The 10,788-nt window shown below is 39.1% G+C and overlaps 1 protein-coding gene and 1 pseudogene across 7 annotated transcripts; one reads left to right on the forward strand and one right to left on the reverse strand.

The window, feature by feature from the left end:
- Positions 1-1,092: 1,092 nt before the first annotated feature.
- Positions 1,093-9,257, forward strand: cmtm8b (CKLF-like MARVEL transmembrane domain containing 8b). 7 transcript variants are annotated; one of them, XM_085291006.1, is made up of 7 exons: positions 1,093-1,347; positions 1,463-1,497; positions 1,603-1,640; positions 5,969-6,210; positions 7,494-7,667; positions 7,794-7,913; positions 8,686-9,257. In XM_085291006.1, the coding sequence occupies exons 4-7, from the start codon at positions 6,079-6,081 to the stop codon at positions 8,770-8,772; spliced, it is 513 nt and encodes a 170-aa protein (XP_085147132.1). In that variant the 5' UTR covers positions 1,093-1,347; positions 1,463-1,497; positions 1,603-1,640; positions 5,969-6,078; the 3' UTR covers positions 8,773-9,257. The 7 variants fall into 7 exon arrangements, with proteins under 7 accessions (XP_085147132.1, XP_085147136.1, XP_085147133.1 ...); XM_085291010.1 differs by having other exon boundaries at positions 5,982-6,210; XM_085291007.1 differs by having other exon boundaries at positions 1,621-1,640; positions 5,982-6,210.
- Positions 9,258-9,599: 342 nt separating this feature from the next.
- On the reverse strand, positions 9,600-10,309 carry LOC146563737 (zymogen granule membrane protein 16-like; annotated as a pseudogene).
- Between the last annotated feature and the right edge of the window lie 479 nt (positions 10,310-10,788).

A 10,788-nucleotide genomic window follows, 5' to 3' on the forward strand; every position in this document is an offset into this window, starting at 1 on the left:
TTCAAGCTGCTTTCTCTTACTAGCTGTCTCTTCAATATGATCACTTTTTATGCCGCTCCCGGCAAAAGAAGGCCACGACAATATCTTAAATTAAAATTGTTTTTGACAAATATTAGAAGAGAACTTGAAGTTTCAGCCATTTTAAACAATATCACGGTCCCTTGTTACACCCTCACAAGTAATTAACATCGAGTCGAAAAGGTGAAACGCAGACATGGCTTCCTCCCAGGGATTTTCTAATTAGGGCCGTGCATTTATTATTTCATACCGAGCTCCAATCTCAAATAGCTACTGGCAAGTTGAGCCTCACGTCTCAATTATTTACTGAAAAATTACTGTCAGAGCAGTTTTTACTTTAGCCAAACACATACGGACAGCAGCGCTCACAGGTGAGGAGAGAGTGAAAACTCGAGGTGGGGCCAGTGGGGAAATCAAGTCTTTAAAAGACAAAAACAGAGTGATGGTGCTAAGAGTGCAGAGGTGGATGAGAAAGCTGAGCGCTCTGGTGAATCTCAGACTAACATTTGTGTCAGAAGAATATGTATGAGAAGGAAAAAGGAAAAATGTTAAGATCGAAATGAATTTTGGTAGACAGACGAGTCACATGACAGCCAAACTTTTTGGAAGAATTTAATTAATACAGTGCAAGTCTAATTAGAAATGTTTACTGGCACATGATCCTGTTCTAGAGGCCTTTCCACAGGGAAACACTGATGAAGACAAAACCCCCCCAAACCCAGCAGTTACGGTCTCAGAGGGCGAGGTTGTGCCTTTCGGGGAATAACCACATAATTTTATTTAGAACTGATGTCAGGACTGGTGGTTAAACAGGGAGGGGCTGCTTTTATGGTTACACCGGGTATGTGCGTGCGCATATATGTGTGTATGAATGTGTGCATGCATTTCACCATAACATGTGTTGGAGGATGTGGCAGATGTTGCAGAGGCAAGGATTAGTGTGTGTGTGTGTGTCTTTAAGTGTGTGTTAAAAATATCTTTCCCACAGCGGGAAGCCACAGTGGCCAATTACAGCGCAGCATCTGGGCTAGCACACAATTATTAGTGCACGTGTGTGAGTGTGCGTGTTTCTGTGCATGTGTGTGTCTGTTTACAGAGGGGTTGTGGAGGTTCAGGCGGAGTTCAGGTTATTCACATCTCAGGATGTAGAGTTTCAGTAAATGGTGCAGCGTGTGTGCAACAGTGGCGCGGCTTTGTGTCACAGCGGCAGAATCTAAACACACACCACCACGAGGACGACAGAGCTGGGGAGAATTAGAGGCACGGAGATGAGTAAATATGGAGAAGCAATGGAGACAATGATGAGAATGGAGACGGCACTGCAAGGAAGTAAGGGCAGGAGAGAAAAACCAAATAAAAGCTCTAACATCTCCAGCAGAGATATGATACATTGCTCTCTTTTCTCTCTTTCTCTTTTTTTTCCCCTTCCACACTCTCAAAAAAGAATGCAGAGCGAAAATACAAGCCCAGCAACAAAAGGTACAACTCTGCACATTTTTAGTCTGTTGCATAATTCCCTCTGGAGTCAGTGGAAAACTAATTCTGTTTGTTTTATTTTCTCATTTTCAATTAAACCACTCTAAGATTATGATTGCTTTTCAGACTGGATGTTTTGGATGCAGGTAAGCTGGTTGTGGGTCAGTCTTCACCTGAATTTCATTCAGATTAATTAAATTGCTCGAGGGGGTTGAAATGCAAGAGCAGTTGCAAAGTTTCTGCCCAGATATAGTAGCAAATTAATATTTTCCTTCAACAAGTCCTTTAAAACAAATTATTTATGCCGCTTTACTTCCATTAATTATTGCAGTCATATTGGGTGTTTTTTGAGTACTTAAGCTTAACAACACAAAATCTGATAATAACATGGATAGACTTAATTCTGTCTCCACAGCTAACACTGCCATTAATTAAATGAGATAATATCCAAGTCTAAGGTGATCAGAAACCTCCTAAAAGGAGGGAAGTAATCAATAATCACCTGTAGCCTTGTGGTGTTTCAGGCAGCTAAAGGAGAAGCTTTAACAAATTTAACTGAACAACTTTCAAACTGACTAATCACATCAGAGAAACAGCTGATAAAAAGAAATTACTATAATGCTGACTAACTATGTCATATATTTATTGATTACATCCAGTGCATGTGTGCTAGCTTTTCTGGTATTACAAGGCAATATGTAGAAGATAATAATGATTTGATAATTTTGCCAAATTCCTACTCACAAAACATGAAAATTAAAATTCATCCAGGCAAAGAAAATCCCATTCATGCTGGTCAGTACATTACAAGCAGTGTATTGTGACAATGTGTTGTTACAAATGCTAGTAGGGGGACAAATGGGGGTTTGGGATGCAGAGTATTAGGTGAAGGGTAAAAGAGTTAAAGCAGCAAATGGAAGTCGGATAACTACCACAAATACCTTTAGAGCAACAACAGCTGGTCATGTCACCAGTCATGGTTTCCCCATATGTGTGGCTGAGGACAGTGTCCACTCTAATGTGAGCACATTGACAGTAGCTTCCATTATTCAGACATTCAGTGCAGACGCTGTGCTGACAGCACATTTTGCAATGCACACCTTAGCTACAAAGCTTGCTTTCTGCGTGCTGTATATAAGAAAACAGTGGCTCTGTGGTTTCACGACTACATTCACGTGTGTGCTATGAAATGGGGATAAACTCACAGAACTATACTGATGATGCACTAAAATAAAACCGTTTGTGTAAGTTTTTACTCATGTGCACAACAATATTCAAGAAATAATTGAGAGCATAACTTGACATTAGTAAATGACATTCTGATTGTATTTCCATTTTTAATTAACAAACTGAAAGTGAAGTGACCCCAAAGCTATTGTGATAATTAGCTTTTAGACAGCTCACATAGAAAATCCATTGTCCTCAAACAAATACTAATGTGCTTTTGTGCCCACATCTGTCAATCCTACAGTACACACAGAAAAAGCCTCCACTCACTGTTAGTTTTATTGTTGTACTGGCTACATGTAGTCAGTGACTAGCTCAAGGAAGGAAAGAAAAGCTGCCCGGTTGCTTCAGTAAATGTAGATAGACAGAGAGAGTAATGCAGAGTATAGATTGCTGCAGTGGATATATTGCTTTTCGGAGCAGAATGTGCCCAGCAGAGCAGAATTAGTCTATCAACTAGCATAAGATAAAGCTTGAAAATATCCAGTCAGATAATGCACGGTCCTAGATATTGACTGCAGCAGAGCACCACAAAGCATCTTAATGTGAAGGTTATTGGTCGATCTGTTTGCATCGGATGTTGGGGAGAGAGAGCTTGGGAGCCAACCCAATGAACCTCATCCTCCTCTCCCTCTTTTATTCTGTTTCCCAAGAATCTTGTTGACTTGTTATTAATTTTGGCTTCATTTGAAGCCACCTGGTTATTCCAGTCACTTCTCTCCAATCACAGATTCCATTCTGGAGGGAACAGCTGCAGGAGCCAAAGACAAACATAAGGCTTACGTACTCTTGTTTTATTTGGACAAAGTAGAGTATAGAACTGTTGGTAACATTTCCATTTAATGACGCTGGTTAGAAACTTTATTTGCTCTCTTTCTAAAACGCAAGCATGCCTAAGGGGTGCATGCTTCTGTGGGGAGAAAGCATTCATTTAACCAAATAGTGTTACCTTGACCATACGACACAATAATGACAACAACAACAACAAAAACAAATATGTGTTGAACAAGAAAGCTACACACTCAACATGCAGACAATTAACCAGCCCAGTGAGCCTTGTTGGAGCTCCACCTTGTGCCTTTTGTCTCCGCGCTCTGCTATTTTCTCCAAGGCAAGGTTTTCTGCCTGTCTATGCATAACTACTGCCCCCCTATGGTCAAAGCCGTTCACTCACTTGTTTTACTGCACTGCAGCAGGCCCACACTCAGTGTAGAATAAAACAGGTCTAATTAGATCCTAAACCTTTCTTCTTTCTGAAAGATAAGACTTTAATCAATACAGCTTCAAGATTTCCTGTTTAAAAGCACCTTCTGCTCACTCGTGTACTTATTGCTTGCACATTTCAGTGTTTGTGCTCTACTGTGCTCTATGTGCAGAAGACACAGGAAAGTCTTTTTTTCATTAATTCATTTACAGGAAGTTACTCTCTGATAGGTTTTGTAGTATATTATTGTGCTTACTATGCACTTTACATACTTCATGAGACCACAAGGAATTTGCCACTTGTAGAATTGTAGTTCTTTTTCGGTTTTTCTAAGATACTCCAAGTTGTCTAGTGAACTAACAAACATTTTAACCATTGAGCTAATCCTTGTTGTTATTTTCGTTTGATGAATATTGAATATTTATGAAACAAAAAAAAAGAATATTTACTTGTGGTTGATCAGTTCAAGCAAAACTTGATTTGTGACATAATGTATCACAACTTAATATATACATTAACACGTCTGATGTCTGGGGATTAAAGTGGGATAAGGCATGTGGGGGAACCCCAAGTTGAAGTGCAGCAGGGGAAAAGAATTATATAGAAATAAGTCACATAACGTGTTCAGTGAGCTCCAGTAGGTTTTTCATCGTGTACAGACTCTGATCTGTGCTGCGACTGCTCGGAAGCTTCCTGTTTTTTGTGGATTGAGTGACCTGAATTCAACAAGATATCAGATGTTACACAAACTATGTGACTAATTTCCCAACTCTAGACAGAATAGAGCATAAAAGGCAGAAATCAGCGAGTGAATCTGCATCAGCATCATCACTTTAAATTTAATTTGCTAAGTTTGTAGCCTAACATTAACCATGAACATCACAGCTGTCCTGCGAGTTCAGCATTGTGCATCACTGTAAACTCCATCACAATGCTGCAGACCAACCAGTTCAGCCTGAACCATCGTGTACTAAAGTGCTTGTTTACTTAGTTTTACAAAAACATCAGAAATACATCATGTTTAGGTCCAATATCTGATTTAAGAACTCTAATAATGAACTAGAACTTTACGAGTAAAGTTCTAGTTTCTAGTTTATAAAATTTTACTTGCTCAGCAGGCCTTAAGTTTGAAAATAATCTCTCACCTTCCTTGCCTGTACTGCCTTCTTACATGTTTCCGCATCTCTCTGTGCAACACATTAACTTTTTTCTCTCTCTCTCTGGAGTCCTTCATTGGAGAACTCATCACATTAACTCATCTGCCTGCCCACCCCCCGTGACTCTGTTCGCAGGCGTAAAACAGACTAGTGGCCATCATCCAAGGAGCCTTCCTGGGTAAACCAGTAATCAACCTCCCTCACGTCAAATTTTAGCCATTAAAGTGGTCTTCCGGTTCGCTTTAGGTCCTACTGACAAGACTTGTCAGTGCCCCCTCTTTCACCCCCTGCAACCCCCAACCATCAGCCCAGCAACCCATCATAACCCATCACCAGTTCAAGCCCTGGCTCCGACAGTCTCGGTCGTTGTGTCCTTGGGCAAGACACTTCACCCATTGCCTACTGGTGGTGGTCAGAGGGCCCAGTGGCGTCAGTGTCCGGCAGCCTCGCCTCTGTCAGTGCGCCCCAGGGCAGCTATGGCTACAATGTAGCTTGCCATCGCCAGTGTGTGAATGTGTGTGTGAATGGGTGGATGACTGACTGTGGTGTAAGCACTTTGGGGTCCATAGGGACTGAGTAAAGCACTATACAAATACAGGCCATTTATCATATAGTATCATCAACACAAAGCAGTTATAATCAATATGTCCTGAAACACATTTCGCACAGTTTTACTCTACTCACCTTAAACTATAAGTTATTTATTTCCTTCCAATCTACACCACTTCTTTTTTTTTACTGGACACGACAATATAACGACAATTAAAACCATAAAAAAGAATCTTACTCAGCACTGGTGTAAACTTTTAAAAAACCCTAACACAGAGAAAAAAAGTCTTTCTTGAGTCAATCAGATGAGAAGAGACAATGGCGTGTTTGTTTATAGTATTGTTTCATAGATGGGTGTCCTTGCTGGATTCCGGGAAAGGAACAAAACTTCCTCTGCTACAGTCGCAGTCTCAGTGAAAGCAGACAGGCTCTCGGCGTGAGTGCATCATGGAGAGACCTGTTGCCGTGTCGGTGCGCAGGAGTCCCTCACTACCAGATTACAACACCTCAACCTCCACCTTGGCTTTTGACCAGCATTTCACTACAACTCTCAAAGGAATTCTCCTCCAGGCTGAGATAGTAAGTGTGACTTTTGAGTTTATGATCCTTTATCCTTGTACATTATCAGCACTGCTAAAATCAAGCTAATGACCAGAAGCAAGTGATTATTCATTCAGGAATCCTTGTCAGAAAGGGCGGTAATTTGGATGTTAACAATAGACATCAATAGAAATATAAAGCAACTTACAGTTATGGTAAAAGTTTACATTAATAGCTGTGAAACACACAGGCAGCTAGAGAAGAGACAGCTTAATAAGTGGTTGTTTTAAGACTCGAAATATACAGACAGGTCTTGAATTATGCTTTAATAATGATTGTTTTTCTAGAAGTTTTTCTATTTACACGCTTTAAAGAAAAGTTATATTTCCCTTGAATGTTTTATGTTTCTATGAAAATCGGAAGTTGACCAAAAAACTCCAAGCAAATCAACTCTTCCTCCTTTTTCTCCCTCTTTGTCCCTCTTCCTTTCTAAATCAGCTGAAGGAAAAAGTCAGGATAGCCTTACTCTAAATACAGTCTGGCTGTCTGCCATTCAGAGGCTGGGCACGCCAGAGCTAAAATAATCTGATTTCAAACCATTGCAGTTAGGTTGTTAAGAAAAACCTAACAACTTTCTGGTTGGGTTTATGTTTGCAGATTTAAGAAACTGTTCCGTGACCATACAGATTGGCATATTAGTTGCAATTTTAGATCTAATGCTTGCAGATAAAACTTGAAAATTAAACCATAGGAACTCCTCTTTAACTTCAAACCCTAACCTTTGGCTGAGTGCAGCAGGTGCACTGAACCATTTCAGTAACACAACAGGTTATTTTGTTAAGTTCCCGAGCACTAAATGATTTGATTTCAAAGGAAACCAAAACAGCTCACAGTCATGCTTCACACCAGAAAACAGTTTCTTCCTGTGATATGAAACATCCAGCAAGAATCTTTTGTCGTGGAGGGGAAGGGTGGGGATTGGAATAGTGTTGGGAGGAAGGAGATTTAGTCACTCACAACCACAGCACTCACCCACTCACTGAGATGGAGAATTAAAGCGATTAAAGTGACATGAAATACAGTTAGAGTTATGCGGTTTAATCATTTTTGACTTTAAAAAAGCTGAAAGTCTACACATCTTCAATCCACTGTGTGCTGTAACGAGACAAAACTACAAACGTCATCTTTGGCCAACGAATTATCAGTCCAACCACATGCAATTTCTGGAGACATATCTATATCATACATGAATTCAAAAGATACAGAGAGATTAGAGCTTCAGCCAGTATTGACTCTGTCTGCTCTCCTCCCCTCTCTTCTAGATATGTGGCATGTTAGTGTGGATTCTGGTTGGGGGTACAGACTATTTTCATCTGCCTGCTCTCTGCTGGGTGATGTTTCTTTCCATCTTGTTCTGGATTCTAACAGTTAGCCTGTTTATAATTTACCTCACTGGAGTCCACAACAGGATACCACAGGTCCCCTGGACCACACTGGTAACTCACAGACACATGCAAATACTGCACAAACAAGCTGCTTTACTCTTTTTGTTAAAAACTATTTTTCCAGGATTTTGCAAATAGTTTTTAAAACCTGTAATTCTCTGTCTTTGTCTCTATCAGTCACTGTGCATTAATTGCATTGCTACTGCACTATATCTTGTGACAGCAGTAGTAGATGCTCTCTCCGTCAACCAGGACGTCAGGGGGCGACACAACTATAACTGCTGGGCAGCATCAGCGGTAAGAGCACCTACTATTTTTTAAAGACAAAAAAGAAAGAAAGAATAGCAGAAAGCTATAAATGCAGCATTTCTACAAACACAGCGACTGAGCTACCATGGAGATTATTGGTCTGAAGTCTTGTTTTGTTTTGATAAGACAAAATATACTTTTATATCTCAAATGTTAGAGCTAGATCAGTAAGCATAACTTAAATAAAGTAAATTAAATTAATAAAATATGACAAAATAAGTAAAAAATAGAATAAAACGTGTGTAAAAAGTCAGATATGATACAGTACAATGCATTATTAAGTCGCTTTAAAGATGGCAACTGATTGTAAGTGGTCGCATGCCTGAGCCGAGTCGTCCCAGCAACCATTTCAAAGGCACCAAAATTACAAGTTCATTACACACAACCGCTGTTTTCCCCAGTGTGACTGTAGCATAACTCCAATTTTAATCTGTACGTAACTTGGTGCTCAGCACTGAAACTGATAAGAAAGCTTGACCTGAAATTTTCTTAGTATTTCTCCACCAGAACTTTATATTCCTAAAATGGAAAGATTTTAAGTTTATATGTATGTGGGAACTTAAATGTACAACATAATGAGTTGTACTGTAGACTGTTTCTGGGTGCTGTAAATGGAAGTGAAAAAATGTATATATAAAATAAAAATGTATATATATATATATACATAAATACAAATATTATGTCCAAATCTAACTTCAGCCTATTTTTGTGTCTGTTTTGTTTCCCCCTTTTTTTTCTCATCTCCTTGTTCACCTCTCAGTTCTTTGCATTTCTGACCACACTTTGTTATGCAGGAAGCAGTTATCTGAGCTACCGTACATGGAAAACCACAGTAGAAGAGCAGTAGCGTCATTGCCTCTCATCTTATTGCAACATCCTTCTTTTTCTCTGTCAACACAAACGTTTGTGACTTCTGTGACCAAATTCTAACGAAGTAAAGTTCAGTAGAAAAATGAAAAACCTGCTGTGACGGAGCAGCCACTTGTTTTCAGCATGTTTAACCTTGTTTGTGTGATGCAGCCGTGCAACCAGTGGTCTACATACAAGCAGTTTGAGAAGATAAAGCAGTGAAGGACGTAACATAAAAACCATGTGTACACATGTGTACAATGTGCGTTTGTTCTAATATCCAAAATGCTTTTTATTTTGTGTATTGATTTTTCTCTTGATTGCCACCAATTTCCAAAAAGATCAAGTCAAAAACGTGCTGCTCACAAAACACTGAACATTATACAACTTTATCCTTCAACCATAAAGCATAAATAAAAATAGTAAAATCATTTGTATAAGCTTTGTGTGATTTTGATTAAAAGTGCAAAATGTCACAGCTTCTTCACTGCTGCAAACGTGCAATTTTTTTTTCACTGATGTCTTTTCATTTAATACCAAAAACCCCCACCTGTCATTAGCACATATTATATATTTAAACTTGGAAACAAACTAAACTCATCTTACATAATGACTGTTCTGTTTGTTCACAGGAAAACAGTAAACTGCAGACCCAATTTCCAAAAAAAAGAAAAAAGTGTAATACAGTGCACCCACTTTGCTATTTTCTTAAGAGATTTTTTGTTCGATGTTTAATCAGTTCAGTTTTATTTATATAGCAACAAATCACAAAAAGATTAATCAGTGTTTCTGTCTTTCATTAATAACTTAATCTGTATTGCTGCCTTAATAAATGAACAACACTCCCCAGTGAGCTCCCAGGGATCGTAATCCCATTACCACTGAGTCGTCTGCTCAGCAGTCTGAGCTCTGCATCAGGGTGGGGCGGGTAGAAGTTAAAGGAGCCCTGCACTGCAGGACCAAAGGTCAGCACATGATGATGAACATTAGCATTGCACATGTCAACAAAGAGGAAGTGTAACCAGTAAATGTACCAGACCTGAGTGGGCTGGCTGACGATCAGAGAGCGCCCTCTGGAGGTCCCAAATATCACCTGATAGATGTAGTTGTTATCAATTTTCCAGAGATCTAAAATGTAGGCAAATAACTAATTTAAAACAGATTAATGATATAGATGATGATGATGCAAGTAGAGTAGAATACAAAGTAATTAAGTTAAAAACTATACCCCACAAAAAAATAAAAATCTGTAAATAAATATCACATTAAAGTAGGTTAAATGATTAAAGAACATTTCACATGGTTATAACGTGAAGCTAATATTTTAGCATCAAATGTCTCTGACCTGATCAACGGCCTCCCCATCAAACAGTTCCAGCTCTTGTGGGGTGCCATAGATGCGACCGACCACGTCGGCCCAACTGTTATGGTAGCGGAGCGGAGCTGTGACGCATACGTTACAGAAGAGGAAGAAAGTGCTTTTTCATTTTGACTCTGTTTGAACTACAAGTTTCTTTGGTCTGTCCATTCCCCATATTCTCCCTAAATATATTTTAATTTATTAACAATAACCTGCAAGAATGCAACAGTATTGTATGTATAGTGTGTATGCAAACAAATCACTAACAAATATGACAATTTTACAGTTTCAAAAACGTAGGTATGGCCTCAAAATAGAAATGTCATGTTTTGTGCAAGCCACAAACTAATATTTAAGATCATATAAACAAGAATGACCGTCCTGTTTGTAATACAAATAGGAGCTCATGGCTGTCACACAGTAGCAGGTTGTTAATCACGAAATGCCTTTTGCTAGTCCTATACAGGGCTCTTTTCTTAAAAGTAATGCAGGATGCTACTCATTTACTCCAAGGATAAACTACTACTTATTACAGTACTTTCACGTTTCTCTGTAAAATGACCTGAAACGCATTGTCCCATTTTTACCAGTAAACAATATAAACCTGTAGGCTGCAGTCTCACACATCAATCCAAATCCCTATCCTTATGAGGA

The sequence above is a fragment of the Mchenga conophoros genome, linkage group LG11, assembly GCF_057382185.1.
Source record: "Mchenga conophoros isolate Kocher_MC1m ecotype Shallow Benthic linkage group LG11, M_conophoros_male_GT1.1, whole genome shotgun sequence".
Classification (NCBI taxonomy): Eukaryota; Metazoa; Chordata; class Actinopteri; order Cichliformes; family Cichlidae; genus Mchenga; species Mchenga conophoros.

Bases quoted from the DNA above. Each gene is read 5' to 3' on its own strand.
- cmtm8b (XM_085291006.1), top strand. From the start codon at position 6,079: ATGGAGAGACCTGTTGCCGTGTCGGTGCGCAGGAGTCCCTCACTACCA. The intron at 6,211-7,493 runs GTAAGTGTGACT...CCTCTCTTCTAG, and splicing joins TTCTCCTCCAGGCTGAGATA to ATATGTGGCATGTTAGTGTG. The intron at 7,668-7,793 runs GTAACTCACAGA...TGTCTCTATCAG, and splicing joins AGGTCCCCTGGACCACACTG to TCACTGTGCATTAATTGCAT.